General features: G+C 38.8%; 1 protein-coding gene across 1 annotated transcript; it reads left to right on the top strand.

Moving 5' to 3' along the window:
• Positions 1-14,246: 14,246 nt before the first annotated feature.
• LOC146471349 (uncharacterized) lies at positions 14,247-26,554 on the top strand. The gene is made up of 6 exons (XM_085120983.1): positions 14,247-14,557; positions 16,916-17,234; positions 18,703-19,037; positions 21,450-21,586; positions 23,329-23,655; positions 25,457-26,554. Exons 1-6 carry the CDS (start codon positions 14,287-14,289, stop codon positions 25,928-25,930), a joined length of 1,863 nt encoding a protein of 620 aa, XP_084977109.1. The 5' UTR covers positions 14,247-14,286; the 3' UTR covers positions 25,931-26,554.
• The last annotated feature ends 1,119 nt before the right edge of the window (positions 26,555-27,673 follow it).

The following is a 27,673-nucleotide window of genomic DNA, read 5'->3' as shown; positions in this document are numbered from 1 at the left end:
AACAAAGCTCAGTCATTTTAGTCTCATCGGAAACCTCCAACAATCCCGTTACCTCACTATGTGACTTAACGACCGTTTTAATCGAAGCTCTTATTCTCTTTATTAATAATTTGTTGAAATCCCTGTATGTTTTCTGAGAAATCCTGCAATTTGCATCGTTTCAAACATGTTCGAAACATCCCGGGATTTCGCATGGCGCTGAAATCGACGCTAGTCATGCACACGTGCGATCTGAATCTGCCACTCGAGCGCAACAAACTGAGATGCATTTTAAAAGGTGCGACACAAATTGCGCAAAACTCAAAATGAACAGGCCTTTAACGTGATCACGGGAGATGCCTGGTGCTTTCATGGCAAAAGCGAGCAAAAATTGACAGTGACTAAGTCAAAATTATCTTCCGGGCCTCAACTGTGTTTTCCAGTTTAGTCCCCGTTCCCCCGTTGTTTTTCTTTTTGCGTTTCTTTATTCTTTCTTTTCGTAGTGATTTGACATTTTGACACGTTGAACGATCAAAATTTTATGGCCCATCGTAAAATGAGATGCGTTTTCCGCGCTTGCCGTTCACAAGACAGAAACAATCCGGCTTTCACCTCTGCAAAATGTATGCCGGACCTTGCGAAAGTCGTGAAAAAGAGAATAAGAATCCAGGTGTGCCTTTCTTAAAGCTTCCGAAGAGCTTTCGGGTCCGAAAAGTATTTTTCTTACCCCTTTTCTACAGATTGTCTGTTGTGTTTTGTACAAACTAACTCTATGTGTATCTTAATCTCGGAAAACTTAAAATGTTTTTGCTTTCAAAATTATCAAAAATTGAGTCGCTGGTAATGAATTTTGTGCTTGTAAAATTCTATTTCGGTTCCGACATCTCCTAGGGAGTTTGAGAAACGCACGCCTGCAGGTTCAGTTTCCAAACTGTTATTCCGCAGATATCAAATTTCGCTGTTACAACTTTTCAAGGACACATCGCCCGTTAGTTGAGAACAACCTAGCCTTGTTCAGCAACTGCATCATCTTTGACCTGAGCCTTGGGCTTAGCGTCTTTTCTCTTCAATCAAGCCTTTTTCTAGGTTCAGTCTGCGTGTTTGCCAAGTCGTCACTGTTTCCATAAACCAGTTAAATTGTATACTTTCGTAAATTTTGCAGAATTATAGTGGCGTTACTAGCAAGAATCAGATGTGCACTCTGTTCGACTTGCAGGTCTTTTTCCTCTCGAAATAAAGTGAGCTTGTTGTTTTTGAAATACGATTTGCAGTACAAATTTAGAAGACTGCAGAAACTTCTCGATGAGCACAAAAACTAGATGGTTGCTAAATAAATCACCTTGATTTTCTTATGATAAGATGAAAAGTTTCTTACCTTCAACTCAGATCAATCCTCCTTGTTCCAAACGGAAACGTTTTTTGACTGCTTAAGCAACTTCTGCTTCGCTTTTTTCCTCGTAGTTATGAACAGCTGTTTCTTTCCGCGTCACGTTCCGTTTTTGAAGCTTTTGTATTGCACAAAAGAAACTTTCACCATTTCTAAACCTTCTCCACCACCGGTTATTGTGTATTCAGCTTCTTCAAAGCAATCAGTTGACTTTTGTACTGACTTCCGCCAAAAGTTGGAAATCATGAGACTAGGAACTTCATAAAAAAAAACAATTTGATGGATATGTAGCAAATTATTTTTAATTGAAAACTAATGAATGAAAAAAAAAAAAAACTCTATTTCCCCTCTTTTTCTTGGTATCTTCCTGTTGAGTTAGGCAATCCATTTTTTTCCGTTTGTTTAAGGGGAAGTATTGCGCAAATTTGCTGTCATTTCAAAAACCCTAAAATGTTTGTCTGTCAGTAGAAACAACGAAATAATTGTCAAGTTTATTATAAATTACCACCCCAGTGCAATAAAACTGTCGATTAGTACCTCTGGCAAGAGACAGAGTAGGCCGGTATGGATTGAAACTTGAAAAATGTTAGGCTAATGTTTTTCAAGTTCTCGCATTTTTCAGTTTCCAAAATGCGCTAGAATAGATCACGAGTTGTCCCTTTCAGGAATTGAGTAATTGATTTCTTTCCTCTCGTCTTATTAGAATTATTTGGCAGCTGATTGAAGGTCTTATTGCATCATTTTTAACAAAAGATACCAAAAACCCCATGATACTTCCCCTTTTAGTTAAACGATGCTGATAACTAGTAAAAGTAAAGAAAATGAAGAATATTACATTCCTGATGGAAAATTTTAGTAAATTAAGTAGATTTAACCTTACGTGTTACGTCACAGGTATCCCAAGCTGTATGAGCGTTAAATAAAGACCTTTGTTTTGACCTTTGTAATTTGAGTGTCACGATGATCTGAGTGTTACGCAATGGCGTAAATTATAAGGGTTTGTATGGGAATTTACGAACGTGTTTTGGAATCGAAAATAAATGGCATGAATTGAAAAAAAAAATGGCTTACCTTGTCTCCTCGGTACCTTGCCAGTGTTTTTGTGCCGTATTTTGGCCATTTCAGCGCGATTTAGTGGGTTTTAGGTTTGCTGATTTCCTCTCTAGTTATGAACAGCTGTTTCTTTCCGAGTCACGTTCCGTTTTTGAAGCTTTTGTATTGCACAAAAGAAACTTTCACCATTTCTAAACCTTCTCCACCACCGGTTATTGTGTATTCAGCTTCTTCAAAGCAATCAGTTGACTTTTGTACTGACTTCCGCCAAAAGTTGGAAATCATGAGACTAGGAACTTCATAAAAAAAAAACAATTTGATGGATATGTAGCAAATTATTTTTAATTGAAAACTAATGAATGAAAAAAAAAAAAAAAAACTCTATTTCCCCTCTTTTTCTTGGTATCTTCCTGTTGAGTTAGGCAATCCATTTTTTCTCCGTTTGTTTAAGGGGAAGTATTGCGCAAATTTGCTGTCATTTCAAAAACCCTAAAATGTTTGTCTGTCAGTAGAAACAACGAAATAATTGTCAAGTTTATTATAAATTACCACCCCAGTGCAATAAAACTGTCGATTAGTACCTCTGGCAAGAGACAGAGTAGGCCGGTATGGATTGAAACTTGAAAAATGTTAGGCTAATGTTTTTCAAGTTCTCGCATTTTTCAGTTTCCAAAATGCGCTAGAATAGATCACGAGTTGTCCCTTTCAGGAATTGAGTAATTGATTTCTTTCCTCTCGTCTTATTAGAATTATTTGGCAGCTGATTGAAGGTCTTATTGCATCATTTTTAACAAAAGATACCAAAAACCCCATGATACTTCCCCTTTTAGTTAAACGATGCTGATAACTAGTAAAAGTAAAGAAAATGAAGAATATTACATTCCTGATGGAAAATTTTAGTAAATTAAGTAGATTTAACCTTACGTGTTACGTCACAGGTATCCCAAGCTGTATGAGCGTTAAATAAAGACCTTTGTTTTGACCTTTGTAATTTGAGTGTCACGATGATCTGAGTGTTACGCAATGGCGTAAATTATAAGGGTTTGTATGGGAATTTACGAACGTGTTTTGGAATCGAAAATAAATGGCATGAATTGAAAAAAAAAATGGCTTACCTTGTCTCCTCGGTACCTTGCCAGTGTTTTTGTGCCGTATTTTGGCCATTTCAGCGCGATTTAGTGGGTTTTAGGTTTGCTGATTTCCTCTCTAGTTATGAACAGCTGTTTCTTTCCGAGTCACGTTCCGTTTTTGAAGCTTTTGTATTGCACAAAAGAAACTTTCACCATTTCTAAACCTTCTCCACCACCGGTTATTGTGTATTCAGCTTCTTCAAAGCAATCAGTTGACTTTTGTACTGACTTCCGCCAAAAGTTGGAAATCATGAGACTAGGAACTTCATAAAAAAAAACAATTTGATGGATATGTAGCAAATTATTTTTAATTGAAAACTAATGAATGAAAAAAAAAAAAAACTCTATTTCCCCTCTTTTTCTTGGTATCTTCCTGTTGAGTTAGGCAATCCATTTTTTCTCCGTTTGTTTAAGGGGAAGTATTGCGCAAATTTGCTGTCATTTCAAAAACCCTAAAATGTTTGTCTGTCAGTAGAAACAACGAAATAATTGTCAAGTTTATTATAAATTACCACCCCAGTGCAATAAAACTGTCGATTAGTACCTCTGGCAAGAGACAGAGTAGGCCGGTATGGATTGAAACTTGAAAAATGTTAGGCTAATGTTTTTCAAGTTCTCGCATTTTTGTTTCCAAAATGCGCTAGAATAGATCACGAGTTGTCCCTTTCAGGAATTGAGTAATTGATTTCTTTCCTCTCGTCTTATTAGAATTATTTGGCAGCTGATTGAAGGTCTCATTTCATCATTTTTAACAAAAGATACCAAAAACCCCATGATACTTCCCCTTTTAGTTAAACGATGCTGATAACTAGTAAAAGTAAAGAAAATGAAGAATATTACATTCCTGATGGAAAATTTTAGTAAATTAAGTAGATTTAACCTTACGTGTTACGTCACAGGTATCCCAAGCTGTATGAGCGTTAAATAAAGACCTTTGTTTTGACCTTTGTAATTTGAGTGTCACGATGATCTGAGTGTTACGCAATGGCGTAAATTATAAGGGTTTGTATGGGAATTTACGAACGTGTTTTGGAATCGAAAATAAATGGCATGAATTGAAAAAAAAAATGGCTTACCTTGTCTCCTCGGTACCTTGCCAGTGTTTTTGTGCCGTATTTTGGCCATTTCAGCGCGATTTAGTGGGTTTTAGGTTTGCTGATTTCCTCTCTAGTTATGAACAGCTGTTTCTTTCCGAGTCACGTTCCGTTTTTGAAGCTTTTGTATTGCACAAAAGAAACTTTCACCATTTCTAAACCTTCTCCACCACCGGTTATTGTGTATTCAGCTTCTTCAAAGCAATCAGTTGACTTTTGTACTGACTTCCGCCAAAAGTTGGAAATCATGAGACTAGGAACTTCATAAAAAAAAACAATTTGATGGATATGTAGCAAATTATTTTTAATTGAAAACTAATGAATGAAAAAAAAAAAAAACTCTATTTCCCCTCTTTTTCTTGGTATCTTCCTGTTGAGTTAGGCAATCCATTTTTTCTCCGTTTGTTTAAGGGGAAGTATTGCGCAAATTTGCTGTCATTTCAAAAACCCTAAAATGTTTGTCTGTCAGTAGAAACAACGAAATAATTGTCAAGTTTATTATAAATTACCACCCCAGTGCAATAAAACTGTCGATTAGTACCTCTGGCAAGAGACAGAGTAGGCCGGTATGGATTGAAACTTGAAAAATGTTAGGCTAATGTTTTTCAAGTTCTCGCATTTTTGTTTCCAAAATGCGCTAGAATAGATCACGAGTTGTCCCTTTCAGGAATTGAGTAATTGATTTCTTTCCTCTCGTCTTATTAGAATTATTTGGCAGCTGATTGAAGGTCTCATTTCATCATTTTTAACAAAAGATACCAAAAACCCCATGATACTTCCCCTTTTAGTTAAACGATGCTGATAACTAGTAAAAGTAAAGAAAATGAAGAATATTACATTCCTGATGGAAAATTTTAGTAAATTAAGTAGATTTTACCTTACGTGTTACGTTTGCAAAAACAGATGTTATTTTCCCAGTAAAATAAAAAGAATTAAAAAAAAACAAAAAAACGTTTTTTTATAAATGGATTATCTGGTATTATTTAGAATTAGTTGGGTATATTACCAACTCACAATATGACCAGCTGCCAGTTGGCTTGATAGCTCAGTTGGTAGAGCACTGCACCGGCATCGCAGAGGTCATGGGTTCGAATCCCGTTCAAGCCTGAATTTTTTTTCAGGCTTTCTTTTTGCAACTGCTTAAGTTGCGTACTAACTGCGAGGATCTTTCTAATCTTCTATTTGTCTTTCATCCGCCGCAAAATATATGTTTCATATACTTATATCCTCATATATATAACGTCGGGCAAAACAATCTTTTGCAGTTGAGGACACCCGGGAAGGTGTGTTAACAAATAAGCGCACGAGTTTTAAAATAAAATGTACTCCAAGTTTGCTGCTGTCATTTTTTTCATTACTAATTGTTTTCTTTACTAATTCATTACTAATTTTGCCTTACTAATGTCACGCCGGTAAACTTCTCAACGAGAAGGATTCTTAAAGTTTCTGAAGAAAGTATCCGACTCTCTGTTGCTCGCGTTAAAGCCATTTTTACAGTGGTCACGCCACGTATCTTCTCGATACCGGATAATAACGTTGCGTGACTACCCAAAGAATAGCTGAAAGGACTACGTTTTGACATTTATAGAGTGTTTTCAAGTGACGTCACGGCAGCCATGTTGGTGTCCCAAAACAAAGAAATGGCGGCCCAAACTAAACCTCTGGGAATTGAACTCTATTTTTATGCAAATACTTTCTTTTGTTTCAGTAAACCAATATGGCCGGTAGTCACGTGAAAGAAAACACTCTATGATGGCTCCAATCCGTTGTGCTTTAAGCCTGCGCGGGTTTTAGATAATAGGCCTTATCACGGTTTTCGACGCCATTTTGACGGGTAGGCAAACAGGCTTGAAATAACAGTGTTTGTACGGAAATCCGATGTCAAATAATTGTCATAAAACCTCGCTTCTGAAAAATTCATGAATTGGAAACTTTTGGCACTAGGAAAAGGATTTTAAGAACGAAATCGGAGGGATGTAGCTGTGAGAGAAAGCGTCCAGTCGTGTTTTGAATTTTCCATACATTTCCCTGTATTTTTTCCCGCGAACTATTTTTAGTAGCAGCTCACGGCTCGTTCGCTATACAGACAAATGTATGGAAAGTTCAAAACACGACTGGACGCTTTCTGTCACAGCTACATCCCTCCAATTTTGTTCTTAAAATCCTTTTCCTAATGCCAAAAGTTTCCAATTCATGAATTTTTCAGAAGCGATCCTCGCGAGTGGCGATGTTTTATGAAAATTATTTGACATCGGATTTCCATACAAACACTGTTATTTCAAGCCTGTTTGCTTACCCGTCAAAACGGGAGTGTTGTCCAATACACACAAACGGAATCCAATGGAATGGATTGGCATTCCATTGGTACACCATTGGTGAATTGCATCTCATTAAGGGGACTTAAACTATTTCGCTACGATTCGGTTTGAGTACAGCTGGATTCCGTTCGTCCATTGGTACCAATAGAATGACTTGGCATTCCATTGGAACGCCATTGGTGAATTGCATCCCATTAAGGGGACTTAGACTATTTTCACTATGGTTCGGTTTGAGTACAGCTGGATTCCGTTCGTCCACTGGTACCAATGGTACGATTGGTACCAATGATTAAAAAACGAGTTATATTCATGCGCAGCGCGCTTCTTTCAGTTCACGGATTAAAGAACGAGTTATATTCATGCGTAGCGCGCTCGGTTTCGGTTCATGGATTAAGGAACGAGTTATATTCTGTGTGGAGCGCTTGTCTCAGTTCATGGATTAGAGAACGAGTTATATTCATGCGTAGCGCGCTTGTTTCGGTTTATGGATTAAAGAACGAGGTATATTCATGTGTAGCGCGCTTGTTTTGGCTTATGGATTAAAGAACGAGGTATATTCATGTGCAGCGCGCTTGTTTTGGCTCATCGAATAAAGAACGAGGTATCTTCATGTGTAGCGCGCTTGTTTTGGCTCATCGTGCATTAAAGAACGAGATATATTGATGTGTAGCATGCTTGTTTCGGCTCGTGGATTTAGGAACGAGATAGATTCATGTGTAGTGCGCTTGTTTCATGTTGTTTCGGCCTCATGCATTAAAGAGCGAGGTATTTCGCTTATATATCTAGGAAGATTCAGGTCATGACGTTTGTCTTGAGATCCAGATTCCAATGGTGAACCAATGGACTGACTACTTTTCCATTTGTACCAATGGTACCAATGGTACCAATCAACCATTCGTTTTCGCATGGCCTTTAAGTCAGTTAATGAGATGCAGTTTACAAATGGTATACCGATTGACTGAGCAGCTTACCATTCGTTCCAATGGTACGAATCGTAACCAATCGACTGACTACTTTTCCGTTTGTACCAATGGTACCAATCGACCATTCGTTTTCGCAAGGCTCACAAGCCAGTTAATGAGATGCAGTTTACAAATGGTATACCGATCGACTGAGAAGCTTACCATTCGTTCCAGTGGTACTAAGCGTAACCAATACACTGACAACTTTTCCGTACCAATGGTACCAATGGTACCAATCGACCATTCGTTTTCGCACGCCTTACAAGTGTTAATGAGATGCATTTCACCAATGGAATTCTGATCGAATGAGGAGCTTACCATTCGTTCCAATGGTACGAATCGTAAGGCGTCTTTGACAAATCGTATTCTTTTACCAATCAGGTACGATTGGTGAGGGTGTTTTGACCATTCGTATCCGTTTGTGTATATTGGACATGAGTGGAGTAGTCAAAATGGCGTCGAAAACCGTGATAAGGCCTATTTAAAATTTATTTAGTGTTTCTGTTTTGGTGAACGAGATTTTGGTGCTTCGTTTTCGACGCGTTTGGGTGCTTCGTTTTCGACTTCGGGGTGTTTCGTGCTTCGGTCTTCGTTTTCGAGAGAGTGGTTATCGATGCACGATGTTCCAGGCACTGCGCACCCTTTCCAGTTTCCCGCCAGTGAAAAATTGATGAATAATAATTTTTTTTTTCACTATTTTATGGCAATTTTCACTGTGTGTAGTTTTAATGCACCGCCCATTAAAACGAATGAAGATGATAATAGGCTTCTGTATGGAAAAACAAGCTACCGAAAGGTTTCTTTTTTGTAGCGTGAATATAAAAATATATAAGTTCAGTGAACTAGCGTGTGGTTCGCATTTGCATGGAGAAATATTGGTCCAGTTCTTTTTCAAGTTTATTTACAGAGCCGAAGGCGAGGTCCATAAACTTGCAAAAAAAGGACGAGACTAATATTTTCCCAATACGGACCGAACGAGTTAGTTCAATAAGGTTTTTATTATATATACTTTCCCGCTTGTTGCTTTCTAGTCCGCGCGCGAAACTTGTTTATGTTCAAGCAGTGCGAGAAAAAGTGCAAGAAAATAAAAGCTCCAACATGACGGTTTGAACATTTCCTGATTCAGGGTCGTAACGAGGTATATGGGATCAGGGATCAAAGGGCTACATAGGGGTGGGATCAGGGATGTCAGCCCCGGGATCTGGATCACAACCCGTGGGATCGGGATAAGCAGTGTTTTTCGTGGAATCCGAGAGATCAGGCTGTCCTAGATAACATAAAAAAATCACTAATGCGCTTTTTAGGCTTTTACAGGGCTTTTTGAAGACTGATAACACGTCCTGATATTTGATAGCACCAGGAGTTACATCCTTCAAACCGTTCACCATTATCAAATGGAACCCTTTTATTGTATTTTTCAAAATAACAGCAGTGCTACTCACGTCCTGATTATTTACAGCAAATCCCACGATATGACATTCTGACACCGCTATGTTTGACATGTTTTCTCGGCTCATTAGCATCATTACATGTGTTGCGTTGGTTTCAGTGGTCCAGGTCGCGATCGCGATCCCCAAGGCATCACCATCGTCTCGTCCACAGATCGATTTTTTTTTTATTAAGCCACGGCCAACCGCTTTGTATTTACAATGCCCGGAAAGGCTTCTTATTCCAATGCGTAATAAAGGGAAAAAATCATCAATCGTGAATACAGGGCTTTCCAGCTAGCCACTGTTGATGAGAGGAACCCGAGCCTCAGTTATATTTGGCATCATGACAAAAACAGAAGAGAAGCTAGTCTTTTCTGATTCTCAATCCCATCATTCGGTGAACTGTTTCAGTGCCGGAAGGCAAAGTAACTAACTCACTGGGAGATAGCCAGGGAATGCAAGACGGATTCACAGTTCCTTTTCAGTATCCGTCACGCTCTCGCTTAGAATAAGGAGTTTAAGGTTAGAGCAAAGGGTTTATGGGTGAGGTTTAATGTTAGTTAGATTAGGGATAGAGTAAGGGTTGACTAGGGTTAGTTAGAGTTAGGAATAGGGTAAGTTAGGGTTGTGGATAGGATAACCGCCGACCGGTTAGCTCAGTTGATTGAGCACCGGACTACCGTGCGGGAGGTCGTGGGTTCAAACCCTGGCCGGACCAACACTCAGGGTCTTTAAATAACTGAGGAGAAAGTGCTGCCTTTGTAATGACATCTGCATCTCGGATAAGGACGATAAACCGTAAGCCCTGTCTCACAACACTTCAATGTTCATAACCCTGTGGGACGTTAAAGAACCCAGACACTAATCGCAAAGAGTAGCCTAGGGCATGGAGTTACCGGTGTGCTGGTCTGGTCTTTGTGCTGTTTCATGATTTCATGGGTTGGGTGGGTAGGATGAGGTCGCTAATGGACATATGCTGATGTAAACCGCATTTGAATATATATGAATAGAAAATGCGGTATATAAATGAATTAGGGTTAGGGTTAATTACTAAGATAGCTAGGGATAGGGTTGTTCCATGGTATAAAGATGGTGTTTAATTTTATAAACAGAAGGTGTTTAAGAGTAATACCTAAGTAATAAATACAGCAATACCCTGATAAAAAACGTTCTTGTTGTTAATATGAAATTATACCAGTTTAGTTTTTACATTGCGTCATCAATGAACTGATGTCAAAGACGAATGATGGCTTTCTCTTGTTATAATGTGCCTTATCAAGCTGGATGTTTCGAAAACGAAGACCCCAAAAGCGAAGACCGAAGACCTAAGACCCCCTGATCGAAAACGAAGACCCCTGATCGAAAACGAAGACCCCCTCATCGAAAACGAGGACCCCCTCATCGAAAACGAAGACCCTTTGATCGAAAACAAAGACCCCCTGATCGAAAACGAAGACCCATCGATCGAAAACGAAGACCCCCTGATCGAAAACGAAGACCCTTTCGCCTCAGCTCAGACCTAAAGACAAATTCTGTCAAGTGCCTTTGTCAGTATTGACATACACAAGACAGCATTTGTATTAAACTGCGATTTAGGGGAAAATTAGGTATCATTACAAATCCTGGGAGGGATACTCTTGTTCGTTTACCTAAAACATGGAATCCGGAATCCGGAATCCGGAATAAAAGAAAAACAAAAATGAAAATTCGTTGACATGAAAATTTCAACGAAGGTTAAAGTCACTTGGGAAACAGTTTTTATAGCTTTTGGAAAATTGTAATATCAGTCAGGAGCCCAGTGAAATTTTCAAAAGTTTCCCTTAGATTTCAATTGCTTAGGCAGTTGAGCCACTCATTTGGAATAAAGGTTCCCAATCTTCAAACGTACCCTTAAATACCCCCACACCTCTTCCTACTCGATAACGTTTCCTCCTGCCATAGCACGTAGATAGAAAATGAAACATAACTAGAGAAAAGAGTCAGTGTTGCGTTTATCACTCATCAACTCTTCGCAAGACTCACTGTCTTTGCATAATAATATAAAGAGTCTTGAAACAAATCCGTATTGGGGTGGCTTAGATTTCATCTTAAAAAAAAAAAAAAACTTTGAATTGGCACCGACCCTGGGGCCCGTTTCTCGAAAGTCCCGATAATTAACTGGCCCGGAAAGCTGTTGTTGTTTACATTCAAGGTCGAGGTTTCAATAGTTTTGCAGATAATATGACAAAACTATCAGTTAACAAAACAAAATGGACTGGTTTGTTAGCTACGACCCGCACTTTTATTCTTTAGATTTTCATTTGAATATTTGATTTCGGGCCCGATAAGTTACCGGAACTTTCGAGAAACGGGCCCCTGGATAGACAGCGGGCAAAGTTATTTATTCATTTATCAACTCATTCGTCCGTCCGTCCGTCCGTTCGTTCGTTCATTCTTTCATTCCCTTCGTTCCTTCGCTCAGTCACTCACTCGGTCATGGTTCTGTCATGTCTGCCGGCATACATTCGTACGTTCAATCATGTATGCATGTATTCATTTATGCATCTTTTTACAAAAGAGTGTCGAGCTGCCGGTACAAAGGAAACGTTTTATGTCGATGGCCTTTTTTGAAATACAGTAAGAACTTCAAGGGCCTGTGAACGAGTTCCCATAATTTAGTAATCACAATAGCAGGCTGTAGATAACAAATTATTTTATATCCTCTAATTCTAGATACCTTGGAAGCCGGTAGATCTATTGATTTTGATTTAGAGGTAATAAGTCTAAATATTTTAAGCCCCATTCCCACCCTTATGCCCAAACAATTTGTTGAGCCGTAATATACGTTAGTCACAATGTTATGACATGTGTAAAGATATATTTCCATCGTCACCATTGTGAATGCGCTAATTTGCCTACTGTGCCTGTCAAAACACCACCAATCGTACACATCCCTCTCCCCTAGCTTTTCCGAAAGAACGAAAATCCCCTACTCACAAGCCGATCAGCATACGGCAAGTTGCACAGAAAAAAAAAATAGAAAGAAAAGAAAGTCTTTCCTGATTTACGGATTCCGTTTATTTGATTTTATAAAAATAGATAGGTGTCGTTTTGGTGTGTTTTAAAGTTTTACGCTTTAAAGGGACTGTCTTAGAATACTAACACTTACGCAAACTTTTGAAAATTTCACTGGGCTCCTGACTGATATTATAATTTTTCAAGAGCTATAAAAACTGTTTCCCAAGTGACTTTAACCTTCGTTGAAATTTTCATGTCGACGAATTTTCATTTTTGTTTTTTTTTTATTCCAGATTCCGGATTCCATGTTTTAGGTAAACGAACACGAGTATCCCTCCCAGGATTTGTAATGATACCTAATTTCCCCCTAGATCGCAGTTTAATACAAATGCTGTCTTGTGTATGTCAATACTGACAAAGGCACTTGACAGAATTTGTCTTTAGGTCTGAGCTGAGGCGAAAGGGTCTTCGTTTTCGATCAGGGGGTCTTTGTTTTCGATCAAAGGGTCTTCGTTTTCGATCAGGGGGTCTTTGTTTTCGATCAAAGGGTCTTCGTTTTCGATCAGGGGGTCTTTGTTTTCGATCAAAGGGTCTTCGTTTTCGATCAGGGGGTCTTCGTTTTCGATGAGGGGGTCTTCGTTTTCGATGAGGGGGTCTTCGTTTTCGATCAGGGGTCTTCGTTTTCGATCAGGGGGTCTTAGGTCTTCGGTCTTCGCTTTTGGGGTCTTCGTTTTCGAAACATCCTATCAAGCTTCCTGACATCGTTGAATTTTATACCTGCCAACTTTTTTATGATTATATTGTAGATGGAAAGCCTTCCAATTTCACCCTAACCCTAGTACCTAAGCAACATAATTACGCCATTCGAATTACTTCCCTACATCATCTGAATCCTAGTCCTTTCAGAATAATAAATATTAGGAAATTTTGCCAACAATTATTGCATGCTATTACTGGAATGATATTCCTATATCTATTTGTTAAAAACCAGCAAAACAACTATTTAAACGAGCTCTCTTTCAGTATTACTTTGCTCGGTATTAATCACTGCCACACGACCTTGTAAAACGTTTTCTGTCTTTCTTCTCCTCTATTTATAATTAGTTTTCCTGAGATTATGAAAATAATATAATTTTATGTGCTGAAAGTTCGTTAATGCTGGATACAATTATATGTGTTTAAGAATATTTTCAGTCCAACATCGGCAGAAAAATAAGAATATTCAGCCTGGGCCGGAAAAACAACATTCTTATCAAAAGAAACCCGAAAGAAAATAGTGTATTATCATTCAATTTGTATATCGAAGAACGACCTTCTGGATTTAAACAAGTCACTAAAACAGAAACTCGCTGCTCTCAAGCGTATTAAAATGCAGATGGAACAGCCTGAGTACCGGTCTCATGCCCTGATTATTTTTGCTTTGCTTTTTTTTTTTGGGGGGGGGGGGGGGGGTCAAAATTGAGACACTTTTCTTCTTTCAAACGCCGGTATGGGAAAATTCGGACCGCTCAGGGAGCCACTTTTCAGCGCGGACCAGTTCAGCTAGCTATATAGAACGGTTTCCAAGTGAGTGTCGTAAAACCAAAAGCAAAACCAAAGTAATTACTCTGGCCAATCGCAACAGATGTAAACAACATAACGAGCCAATCAGAATTCGAAGCAAATGTATGTAACTGGCGCCAAGCGCGGAAAAATGCGTGCGGCGAAAACACAATTGGTTTTGGTTTGCATTCCCATTGGTTGAGAAAGTGGCGCAAGTTTTGTCAACCAATCACAGAGCGTAGTGATGGAAAACCAAAGCAAACGCGAAATTACTTTCCAAAAACCGCTCTATGAATAAAAGTTATTTCCGGTCGGTGGTCGCCATCTTGGACGGAAACTTCCCAAAGAACCTGGGAACGAGGTTCTTCGGGCAAATTCCAGAACACAACAAAATATGGAGGGGAGCGAGGAAATAGACGAAACACAAAGGCCAGTGAAACTAGAAACAGTTGTTCTCAACAGCATTCGACATTCATTTCAAACTTTAGATGAAGCGAATTCAGGGAAGGTGGCCAAATCACAATTACAGGTGCTGTGTGCTAGCATATGTCTTGACATTGGGACGAATTACGATGCCCAACATCTCGCCGACTTCAAGTCCCCCTCAACTATGCTCAACTGTCAAGACTTTTTGGAATATATTCAAGATCATCTTCTTTCAAAAGGTTAGTCGAGAAATTTTAAGTTTTGTGATCGAAAAATGTAGGAAGATAGGCGCACGTAGAAATTAGAAACTAAATGATCATCCCACTTAATTATGAATGACATATTACGCTTGTACGTCACGATATCTCATTCTTTTTCACTCGCTAATCATCATCATCCATTCTCGACCTGAAAGAGAAAAAGAAAGACTTGTTAGGATAAACGAGAACGTACCAAACAGTGTGTAACTCACAGGCTCAGAGTTCTTTATTTTGTAATTTTTGTGTTAGAGAGGGAATCCGGTTGTTTGTTACTAGTTTTCAGACGATATCGTACTCATTTTCTGGTTGACACGTACCCAAAGAGCACTAACGCACCGGTCAATTCGAAACATCAACACAGTCCCCCCACCCCCCATCAGGCAACCCCCAACCCCCGGGCATTTGCACTTTTGGAAATTGGCTTGCTCAAATTTCAGCTCTGCAGGACCAAAAAGGGCAAGATTTTCGCACAGCCCCATGTATTAATTATGCATACATTTTGCGACTCACACTCTATTCACGCTCTTAAATTTGTTTTTGTAAGAGGGTTACACTATAGTGTGACAGTGGTGCATGTGTGACTCTACGTGACTCACAAAACCTCGCGAAGCTAGGGCTGGGTGGACAGATGATTTGAAGTGATGTTGTCTTTTGTTTTTGTTCTTTACCTGTCTCCTGTATAATTAATGTATGGGACTGTGTGGAAATGTTTCCCCTAAAAGTCATTCAAATGCCCTACCCTAGCACTGAATTGGCCCATCAAATGCCCCTCCTTCAAAACAGATTAAATCAAATTTTTTTTACATGTACCTTTGAAACCACTGCAAAGTTTGTGAAGACCCTTTTTGGTAGCCAATCACTTACAAAAGCGACATTTTCTCCTATGATCTCAACCATTGAAAAGAAGCCATATCCGACAGACAAGAAGAAAGGTGTAAACTTGACAATTCAGGCTCAAATTCTCCCCCCCCCCCCCCCCCCAGGTAAAGTTCATATCCCCAACCCTCTTGAACACCTTTTCCATCAAATACCCTAATTCCTGGGTACAGAAACTGGTGACATACCTGGGGGGCAGGAGATTTTAAAGAGGTGGAGAAGGGAGAGGAGGGGGGAGGGTTGTTGAAGGTTCAAATGTTGATCAACGATTAAATACAATTTAAAGTTGTCTAACTCAAGTGTGAGCATAAACTGGCAAGCTTTTAGTGTTTTCCTTGCTTTGTTGTGTTGTATTTCACTTGTACTGTAGAATTGCCTTTTCCCACTGCACCAAACTGTGTTCCTATATCCTAAGATATAGACTAAACTTTACTGTGTGTGTAATATCCCAGGGGTGTTGCAGTCAGTGACTCGCATGTTGCACCGTCTGAAAGATTTCTTATCACCAACTGAAATTTCAACATAATGCGAGCACTTGAGGCTAAATGTTAAACGTGCACAGTCCAAAAGAGCCGGCTGGGTTTAGTAATGAGCCTGCTGAGGTTTTTCTTAGCTACATCCCTGAATATCCTGTAATGTGTGACAAATTAATTAAAATCAATTTTCTTTTCTTCTTCTCCATTTATGGTGTGAACTGTTAGCATCGAAAGATGTAAAAACATTACAGAGGTGAACGGCCTAAATTCCTGAATAATTAGACAAAAAACATGACCAAAACATTACAAAAAAGTGGAGAAATCCTTTCAGCTTTGGCTTCATTGCGAAGGTTTTCTAGCACAGAAATGTGAATGAGTGTGAGGTAAATGTTACAACCAACCAAATTTGGGCCTTGTCATTTCCAGTTTCAAACTTTAGTCAGGTACTGAGAATGCATTATCCCAAGATCCGTAATAGTAAATCGTAATAGTAGATCGTACTAGTAATAGTAATAGTAATAGTAATAGTAATAGTAATAGTAATAGTAATAGTAATAGTAATAGTAATAGTAATAGTAGTAGATCGTAATAGTAAATTATTACTATTATTATTATTATTATTATTATTATTATTATTATTATTATTGTTATTGTTATTGTTATTGTTACACGACAGTTTTAAAACACGTACAGTATGGATGTCATACTATATACATGTACAAGCCAAACCTGGGGTGTCGAGCGTAACCCAGGGGCTCACATTTGAGGAGACCTCTTCTAAAAATTATGTGCCAATGATGAAGATATAAAGTACATCCGTAATTATCTATGTCAATTGGCAAGTCGTGAACGAAAACACTATAACAAAAATCAAAGTAGAAAACCTATTCTAAAATTAGGTGCAATTATAACAAAATTTAACACTGTACAAAAGTGAAAATATATAGTCTCTAAAAACTTGAAAAGTATTTTCTTTTTTCCTCAGCTCAAGGAGAAATAGACTGTGATAAAATCCACCAGCTTTGTTGGAAAATCGTGGAACAGAAGTTTCTTAAATCTGCAGATCACGCGTTAACTGAAGATGCAGCTTTTAAGCAATTTCTTATTTTCAACGTCTTGGATATTGAAGGAATATCAAAAGTAGAGAAGGAAGAAATTGGCGTAATTTTGGAGAAGTTTGTCCATGCAATGGGACGAGTGTGGGATCCAAAACCTTTGACAGAGTTTTGTGAAGGTGAAGTAATGACCTTCTGGCAGTATCTTAAGTGCTTAGAAGAGAAGTATGTTCCTGGAAATAATAAGAGGTAATTAATGTAATCAGAAAATTGTTTGCTAGCTTTAACCAATAAATTTGGACATACGGTATATATTCAATTAATTAAGTGCCCTGGGCACTAATTACAGTGTATTTAATTTCAGGCCCACGAGGGTGGGCGCTTATTATTTTCCCAATATTTTCAGCAAGCGAGGACATTAAATTTTTATGAGAATAACAAAACAAGGGATAACAAGTTTATTTCACTTCAACAAGACAACGAAAGGTGCAAAAGCTAAATGTACATCTGTAAACAAGCCATAAACAATTTATAAAAGTGCACTGACTGTACTACTGTATCTAAAACAAATTTTAGACCACAGCTGATGCTCCTCTTACTTCATACTAGGCTAGTACAGAAATGTGTTTTGTTGGGAGGGGGTGTGATGCACCCTTATTAACTTTTATTGGGGATTTCAAGATGGGCACTAAATCAAGGTGGATGCTTATTAACTTTTTGGGATTTCGGGGTGGGTGCTTAATCAAGGTGGGCGCTTATTTGAAGGTGGGCAGTTAATCAGATAAATACGATATGTGCTTTTATAATCTGAGATTTGCTCAGACATGTTGACACCAAGTACATGATTGTATAATTTAGATCTCCAAACCCTACAGAATCGGTGAAGGGAAATGTTGAGCTCTCACCTGTAAAAAGCATTTGATTCATTCATCCATCCCTCCAGCCATGGATACATGCATGAACGTTTTTTTTTGTTGATATTTATGTGCCAATCAATTCAAACCTTCAACATCCTCTCCTCAGCGTACACGAAACGCGAGCATTTGACTGTGTACTGTGCTCAGTGAGTAGGAATTTGAACCAGATTTTCTTTTTGATCTAGTGGAATCCATGCATGGGTTTTTCCTGGTTTTTGAGAGCAAGGTATTGTGGTAAAATGTACAGCCACCATCTTTTTCCATATGGTGGATTCTAAGTTGAGCATCTTAAATGTCCCTAACTTGTAAAAATAAATTATGCTCTTAAAATTAGATAGATTGATAACCCCGAGCTAGTAAATTCATAGAGGTGAAATGTCCCTTAAATGTTAAAAATAGTTTTGAATTTACAGAAGTTAGAGTTTGGAATGCTCTTCCAGTTTCTCTTACATGTAAAGAAGATTAAAATCTCTTATTTCTAGAAATGTTTTAACCCTTACAATATCACAAGACCACCCCACCGATATGCTTCCTTCATTTGAAATTTTTATGGTGCTTCATAAAAAAATTTACTTTCTCCTTGTGCAGATACAGATAACTTGCTAAAATATCACAGCCATATTGCCATTGGTAAATGTTACCTTAATTCTCCCCTCCCCACCCCTCCATGGCCCAGCTAACCCAGAGGTTTCTTACACCTGCTTTTCTCGTTAAACTTGTTTTAAGGGAGCACAGATAGCAAACTTAATTTTAAATGGAGTTTAAAGAATGCAACTTGTTTATTTGTTTTACATTTTCAGTGTTGTAGATGAAGCACTTGAAGAAGTTGTGGATCACGTGATAAATGAAGTCATCAAGCAGGGCTACCTGGTCAAGAAAGGCTATAAAATGAAATCATTGAAGGAACGTTGGTTTGTGTTAAAACCCACCAATCTCACCTACTTTACCAATCGAACATGCACAGAACAAAAGGGCGTAATTGTGGTAAACAAGTCAAGCTCAGTGGAAAGTGTCCCAGCAAAGGCAAAGTATAGGTTTGGTGTGAAATGTGGAGAGACTGAAAGACTCTATGAACTGGAAGCCAAGGATCAGAAATCCAGATTGGAGTGGATTGCAAGTATTCAAGCAGCAATAGGTAGGAGCATTAACCCTTTAAGCCCTAACAGTGATCAGCATCAAATTTCTCCTTGTAAAATCAGTGCTTATTCAACCCCTGAGGTCATGAGAATAATTAAGGATATCATCACCCATGGAAAATTTTCTTGATATTTTTTAAAATAACTTCTCCTCAGTATTTTTATGAGAAAAGTATGGGGACAAGATAGGAGAATTTGTCCTTTGATATTACAGGTTAAAGGGTTAAACAGGCATTCAGTACATGTACAGTTCTGGTGAGATGATCTTTGGAACACCTTGCTTAACCATAATGTAAAAAATAGTATACAGTCTTTAAAGTGGGGACACTGTCAGGTGGACAGCTTTTGGGGGTGAACATCAGGCCCCAGTTGTTCAAAGGGAGAATAACTTTATCCAGTGGATAAGTCAATATCCAGTGGTGCAAAGGTATACCAAACAATGCTTCTGGGAGGTTTTTCACACAATCCCATACTTAAATTAGACATATGCTTCTACTCTATACACAAATTATAGGGTTATAGGTAAATTCTTGCACACATTTTATTTGCTGCATAGCGACCTACATGTATCCAGTGGATAAAATTATCTGCTCTTTGAACAACAACAACAACAACAACAACAATAACAACAACAATCTTTATTCGTGCCCAGAAATTATACAGTGTTACATTAATACAAGAAAGAAAAATTACTAAAGAAGAGGGCACAGCCACTTAGAAATAGCAAGCTAATCGAGCTAAGTGGCTGGGCCAAGCGGAAAAATTTGCAAATACCCTACATTAAAATAGAACTAAGGACACGATTTACCATTCACACACACACGCACACACAAAAATAACAATAAACAAGGGGAAGTGCACACGCAAAAACTGGAAAATAAAGTACATCAATGAGCCAGTCAGTAGTTGGAGATAAGCGATTCTTTTAAAAGGACTTTGAAACAGGTACGACTCTTGAAATCTGAACAACTGGAGCCAGGTCTTTCAATAAGTTTAGTTTTAACAGGCCACAAGTGATATAATTTATAGGGGGCTAAAGCTATTGAAGGCCCCTTCCCCCTATGGGGGTCTGGCGGCATGTTCCCCCTGAAAAATTTGAAATCTAAATTAAGGTTTGGAAATGCAATATTATCCAGCATTCTGTGCATAGAATTGAGTGATCTTTTTATAATACATGTATAAGAACAGTTTGTTGTTTAATATTGCCATTTTTTGTTTCTACTTAAAGAGTTTTTTATGTTATATACTAAGTAACTGGTGGTGAGAGGCAAGATTTCCTTGTGTCCAGAAATGCATGCTAATGAATGCATAGACTGCATGTCAGACATCACAAGGTGTCCCCTAACCTTAAAATGTTTTCTTACTGAAGCACAAATAAATGAAAACTGTCAAACATGAAGTCATATGAAAATAATTAAAAAGTCTGTCTTGAGTTCAGGGCTACAGGATGTATGCTGTAGGTGTATTTCTGGACATAAGCGCTTGATTGGCTGGTTCAGTTCTGGCTGAAACTCACCTTTTTGTCAGTCACACTAAACTCTTCTAAAGAGAACACCTTTGTTGTGGACAAATACATGTAGAACTGATTTCGAGGGGCGTTTAACCTTAAGAGAGAGTCAAGCCTGTCCGGTCATAAATTGGCATGCAGAATTACTGAATTAATCTCTTGGTCTTGGTATCCTGAACTCGTTGAGGCCTCTTCCTTTTCTCAGACAATGATGACAGTGATTGGAAAGATTCAAAGCGGTGTTTGAAAGCAGTGTTTGAAATAACATTTGCATGATGGGGAAGGGGGGGGGGGAGTGTGTGACATTAGTGTAAAGGTAATAGGACCTTTCTGAAAACCACGTTACGTGATGGAAGCTTCCTAATAAAAGATTATTATTATTATTGACTGTCCGAGGACTTTTGCCTAAAGTCTCCTGTCACGCAACGCTCAATGGGAGCAGCCTTGCGTGACTGCACAGATAACTGCTTGGTTATGAGACTTTTGGTTTTTCAGCCATCATATTGTTTCCTGTGACTTAAATGGGCAGTGTCAGCTATTTTTAGTGTCGCTTTAAATAGCATTAAAACATATTTGTATCGATGTTAACGTTAAAATAATGGTTCAGTTTTGTTAAAAATAACCCTACTAGGGCACAGAAACTAATATCAATCATCTTTGTCTGTGGACGGCTAGGATGGAAATGGATTGCAACTTGAAAAAATTGGCCAATTTTGGCCCTCCTCTGAGTTTTGTAGAAATCGCTAACAAAAATGATTTATAGTCTATTCTTCCTCGGAGAAATCATTTCTTGTTTTCCTCCTCGTTCTCTAAGAGCAATTTCACGTTAAAGAAAGGATTCTTTGTCAACTTTTTAGCAGTTTTGGCTTTTTAATTCACGGTGGCTCTGTTTATTTGTCTGCAGACACATCGGATGGACCGTCGCCTCAGAAAAAAGAACGAATGCAGCGTCGACTAGACAGAATTGAAAAGAGGCAACACAAATTGGAAACTGAAAGGAAAAAGAAGGAACAGGAAAATCTTCTACTGGAACAAAAAGAGGTGGAGTATGTTAATTGTGCAGTTGCAGAAAATGTCCATACTCCCCGCTACCCTCCCGGAAATTCCAGTGTAGCTTCATACTTTGCTTCTAAAACTTTGGCTTTCAAGGCGACCCTCCATCTGAATTTCCAACGGTCTTCCATGGGGTGGGTATGTTTTTTTTTTTCTGGAACTGCACCTTTTGAAATGAACATTGGAAAGCAACGAAACATTTTGTGTTCCCTAGCTAGGGAACTCCTTTCAGAGCTTGGACTTTTCTTGGCACTTTTGATAATGCGATAATGGCGAGGGTTTTTCAAAAACTTCTGATAAACTAACTTACTTGCAGTAGATATGATATTTTAACAATTTGATAACTAAAAAGTTAATATAATAATATATTAATACTTTATTCAAATACATATGCAAGATGCAATACATTATATATTTTGAAAAGGAGGATCGTGAAGTTAGCCCTATATGTATGTGAAGGTCCCCTAACTAAATTTATAAACTAAAGAACGTTGAAAAGTTTTAAAGAACATGAACGTTTTTTCCGACTTTTGTCCTCCTGTTATGTTACATTCTCAAATTTCTTATTGTTACTTTTTTGTTTTCGTTTTCTACGTTGTAACGTTCACTATTTTATTCATGCCTATTGGCAAGTTGCATTTTCAAATTTCAAATTGTAACGTTTTTGGTTTTGTTACTTTAGTCATTTTTGCTCAATCCTGTTATTATGTTATCTATTTTTTGCATCTCGTCCTGTTTTAAATTGTAACGTCTCTTGCCTCATGATCAGTTTCTGTAATATACCCCGAAGAAGAAAGGCCGTGCCTTTCAATGTTGAAACACTTTGTAAGATTTATAAACAAATTAGGCTTGTTTTCCTGAAGAACTATCATGAGAAATTGAAAGCAAACGGACTTGAAAAATGCTTCTTATGGCGCGAAAACGTTTCGGTAGATTAGAGAAACGGCGGCTTGCAAAAGTAATTCAGGCCTGCTTTGGTTTTGCTTTGTTACGCTCTATGATTGGTTACCAAATTTCGCGCCATTTTGTCAACCAGTGAGAAACAATACCAAACCCAACCGTGTCTTGCTCGCACGCGTTTTCCCGCGCTACATGAATTTGCTTCGAATTTTGATTGGTTCATTGCACTGTTTGCGTCTGCTAAATTGGCCAGAGTAATTGCTTTGGTTTTGGTTCTACGACACTCGGTTGAAAACCACACTAACATGTATAAGCCCCATCCACACGAATACGTTTTCAAAAGTGTCATTTTGCATCTCGGCGAAAACGAAGCCAAAAATTTTCATCCACACTAGCGTTTTCGTATCGTTTTCACCTATCCACACAAAAACGCTCGAAAACGATGAAGCGACTGGCACCTGGGATTGCGCATGTGTTAACATCACAAGACCACCCGCCATCTTGGATAAATGCACCAATTTGAACTGGAACCGATGGCATGTGACGCTTTTTGCGTCACCGTTTGCAAAAGTCTCCGTTTTCAGCTGTCCACACTAGAAACGAAGCGTTTCCAAAACGCTTGGCGTTACGATGAGAAGTGATCTGAAATGGAACGACCTCTCCACTTTTGAAACCGTTTTCGAGTCTCCGTTTTCATCGGCGTTTTAGTGTGGACGATAGGCGAAAACACATAAAAAGTATGCGTCTTCAATCGAAAACGTATCATTGTGGATGGGGCCAAAGCTTTACATTTGTAATCTTCCCCTATATCGTTTTAATCTTTGTTTTAGGAGCTTGCACGGTTGCAGGAGCTGTACCAACAGGCCGAGGTGCAGGCAGCAGTCGATGCAGCTCTGCTGCAAGAAGAGATCACTAAGAGAGAGGAACTGGAGAGGCTGCAGGCAGAACTACAACAGCTACTGGAGACTGAAAGACGAGCGAAGGAGGAAGAGGAAAAAGCTCGAGCTAATCAGGAGAAACTGCTTGAGGAGGAGAGGAAGAGGACAGAGGAGATGGAAAGGTTGAGGCTGGAGCAAGAACAGCGGCTGGAGGATGAAATGAGAATGAGGGAGGATTTAGAGGAACAACATAAACAAAAGGAAAAGATGTTGGAGGAAGTAAGTTGGACACTTAATAATGTTGATTACTTTAAAATAAATAAATCGACAAAATAAATAAATAAACAAATCGATAAATAAACAAGGAGGGTAGCACCGATCAAACTCGAGGTTACTTAGGGGGCCCTCAAGAGTTGAATTGGTATATCTAATCACATGAGGCCGAGTAGAATTAAGGATTAATTTTCACGCGTATTTTCAAAGTTGCGCGACTCGGGCAATTTGGGAAAACTTTGAAAATACAAGTGAATTAATCCTTAATTGTACGAGGACTCATTGCGATTACGTGTTTATAACATAGAGGGTAAAATTTTCTTAAAACCATCGAGGCATATTTAATGTGTTGAATAACAGACGATAACAGTCATCCGATTTGATAACACTCACTCAAGGTTTTTGTTTTTGGACGACAAAAACAAAAAAAGAACGTCAATTTCAGGTCTTAGTTGTTGTAATCTAGTCTCAGGTTAATCAAATCTAGTAGACCAGTTAGTATTTTTTACTACTGAATTAACGCTTCATAAGAAGATGGGAATTCCAACATTTTTAGTGGAGGGCGCTCAGGTGCGATGATGTACTTGTTAGTGCGTTGGAGGTCAGTCGATGGTTGTGGGCCTAGCGGCATCGTTTTGTTTCCTCGGGCAGGAAACTTTGCTGCACAATATCTCGCGTTATCTGAGTGTATAAATAAGTGCCCCTATAAAGCCCTCAGATTTTCAACGGCCGCCTGTAACCCAATACCTCTTGACTTGTTATTTAATTAACTATTCCTTGCTCTCTCGTTACTTGAGCTTGGGCTCCCTGTGATTTCAGTGCTGTCTACCCGACTCGGATTTTTCGGACATAAATTTGATGGCTATGATTCAACTGTCATGATACGTTGATGACGAGCCGGGCAAAATCCTGCAAACGGTGAAGGACATTTAATCATAATATGAGCCCACAGCATAAATAGCAACTTCCTGAAATATTACCATTCACATAGATTTCACTGTAGTCTACATTCCAGTGTTCTATCCACGACTCATCGGCCATGATTCGTCTGTTATGATTCACCCGCTTAGGTTTGTAGTGCGACTCTACCATAAGGCGTGGCAAGGGAATAAAATTGGGCAGATTGCAAACGTAAAATAAAGCTAAATTTCAAAAATGAATAAAACTGACTCATTTCTGGCGTGCCGTATTTTCTCGATTAAACGCCCCCGGCGTTTATTTAAAATTCGGCAGTTTTCACCCGGCGTTTTTTCGAGGCCGGCGTTTAATCGGGGTCCAGCGTTTATTAATGAAATGCGATTTTCAGCCATTTTTCCAGGTTTATTTATTATTACCGATCCTCGGAAACCTAGGGGCAGTTTGTCAGTGCTGGACGATTTTTTCGCTGTACAGCAACTATCCCAGTTATGTTACGCCGGTATTTTTCCTTTAAACGTTTATTAAAATACCAAAACAGCATACCGTACTTGGTATGTCGTAACAGTGCCATTCAAGAGATTACTATTTACTTGTAACCGGTCCTTGTGACCTCGACCCTAATAAACGCCGGGGCCCCGATTAAACGCACCCGGCGTTTATTTAAAAATCGGCAGTTTTGACCCGGCGCTTATACGAAGCCGGCGTTTAATCGAGAAAATACGGTATTCGTATTTGGTTTAGGTGTTATTCCACCGTGTCGGGCTTTCTTTTCTCTGTTTTTCCCTTCAAAAGACGGACTCCGTCTTATGAAAAGGTTAACATTCGTGGGTTGCGGGAAAAGATCAAAGTTTTTAAAATTTTGTTTCAAATTGTTTGCTCTATAACAAAGGAACGCCAGCGTCTGAAACAGCTCGAAGAGGAAAGGCTTGCGGCTGAGAAGGCAATGAAAGAAGTCCATGACAAGCTCGCTGCAGCGGAAGAAGCTTCCAAGAGGGCCGCTGAGGAAGCGAAAAAGAAGGCGAGGGAACTCAAGACTGCCGTGGGATTGGCACGAACTGTTGGTCCAAATGTACCATCGTGGGTGACCCACAGAGGACTGGGCGCCTTCTGTGCGACAGACTTCGGAAATAAAACCGCCGCGGCAAAAGCTGGACAGAACACGACTGAGAACGGTGAAAAGACGACAGCGGAGCAAAGCGGGGCCGAGAGAGAACAAAAGACGAGTGAAGGAGAAACAGCAGAAAAGAGCACGGCTGAACAGGCGAAGACTAGCGAAGAAAAAACGACAACTGATCAGAGCAAGGTTGAGGAAAGTCAAAAGGACAATGAAGACCAAACGACGACTGGAGAAAATGAGAAATGATTGTTAGTTAACATAATGAGAAAGATCCATCATTTAGAACGAAACACCTCGGGTTGATCAAGGCAACTGTTTAACCTGTAATATTTGTGCTAAGTAATGTTCTTGCTGTTTAATATTTCTTTATTTTTATATTTAAAGCATACATTGACTGTCGCAAAATTGTATCTCTCATTTTGATAAAAAAAAAGTATATCAATATGTAAGAGCTTATGTATTTTCTTATTATCTCTTAAATGTATTCAGTATTTTTAGGTTAATGTTTTATGGAGGTTTAATGTTCGTGTTACGTGAAAAGTTGCTCAACTTTTTCATGAGCTCTAGGCCTCTTACGGCAATTCCCTTTTTGCCTCAAACGAAATACACATGAAGCGAGCTATCTTTAGTACCTAACTTTTAGGAATTGTTTTAGTAAGTGCTCGTTAATCATTGAAACGTGAAGATAAGTTGCGTGATGCGCTGCTGTTAAAATGAGCGAAACTCAGTAAAATAAAATAGTTTAGTTAAGTGTATGGGCCAGTTATTTAAATAGTCTAACTTAGGCCGCGGCTTAAGACAATCAGTGGGCCTCCCAATCTGTTTATAAGTGGTTTATTTTGAGTAAATAAATAGTTTTCTAGTCTGGGATGCAAGCCTGCTTGTTACCTTCAGCAGCAGACAATGTTTAGATATGATTGTTGGCAAAATTGAAAATGGCTTAGAACGTAGTTTTGTTAAACACCGTCTAAACTATCTTTTAATAACTGACACACATTAAACACTGTAGCGCTAATTGGGGACACTATAAATCAATGATTGAAATAAATATACAAACTGAACACAACAGGGTTTAAAATCCCAACTGGAGGGAGGCAAACCAGTTGGCTATTTACAAAGCGCGGCCTTAGATTTGAAAACGGGGCTACCTTGAAACAAATCCAACTGGTCAGATTGGGACTTGAACCCGGGTCCTCCGGATTACGAGTCCGGCGCCCTAACCACTAGACCACAACGCCAGAATTCTGTCATCTGGAGTCCTTTTTTGAATGTAGGTAAGGGTTAATTTTTCTCTAGAACGGATTCTTTAAGGACTGTTTAAAAAGTGTAAAAGGGATGGATCTGAATTAGGGGAGGGGGGCACTAAACATTTCGTCTTCAGGAGGGGAGGGGTGATTAAATTTAAATGTTCAAGCAAACAACCGTTGATGATAATCCTGCTGGTATACGTTGGATCAAACTGGTGATCTAGTCGGCGTAAAATTTAAAGTACTTTATGCTAAGGGGTTTGTTACAATGTAAGTAATTTATGAAAGTATTTGTAGAAGGTTGCTACTTTTTACAAAAAGTTAATTGCTTGTGAACGAAGAGCTCCTACATTGTTCAATGTTCTTACGCCTTCAAATCGAATTGTATTTGCGCCAAAAGCCATTTTTATCTATACTACCCATACAAAATTTCAGGTACCTTGCTTGGCACTCGAAACGCCGTGCACAGCCAATATGTCTTGGTTATCTGATAGCTTATTAAATATTTATAAAACACAGGAATTTTATGTTTTGTGGAGGAGGTACATGTTTTTATGACGTTCACTTGTTCACGTAGTTTTTCGTGTAAGCAGTTTCGAAAAGAAGCCAGGAACCTGATAAAACATTTCAGTTTGAACGGGATTCGAACCCATGACCTCTGCGATGCCGGTGCAGTGCTCTACCAACTGAGCTATCAAGCCAACTGGGGGCTGGTCATATTGTGCGTTAGTAGTATACCCGT

Source organism: Pavona decussata, unplaced genomic scaffold (assembly GCF_977016875.1).
Source record: "Pavona decussata unplaced genomic scaffold, jaPavDecu1.1 SCAFFOLD_105, whole genome shotgun sequence".
NCBI lineage: Eukaryota > Metazoa > Cnidaria > Anthozoa > Scleractinia > Agariciidae > Pavona > Pavona decussata.
This window is presented reverse-complemented; position numbering and strand designations above follow the sequence as displayed.

Coding starts and splice junctions, on each gene's coding strand:
- LOC146471349 (XM_085120983.1), top strand. CDS start 14,287: ATGGAGGGGAGCGAGGAAATAGACGAAACACAAAGGCCAGTGAAACTA. Junction 17,235..18,702: donor GTTCCTGGAAATAATAAGAG/GTAATTAATGTA, acceptor TTACATTTTCAG/TGTTGTAGATGAAGCACTTG. Junction 19,038..21,449: donor AAGTATTCAAGCAGCAATAG/GTAGGAGCATTA, acceptor ATTTGTCTGCAG/ACACATCGGATGGACCGTCG.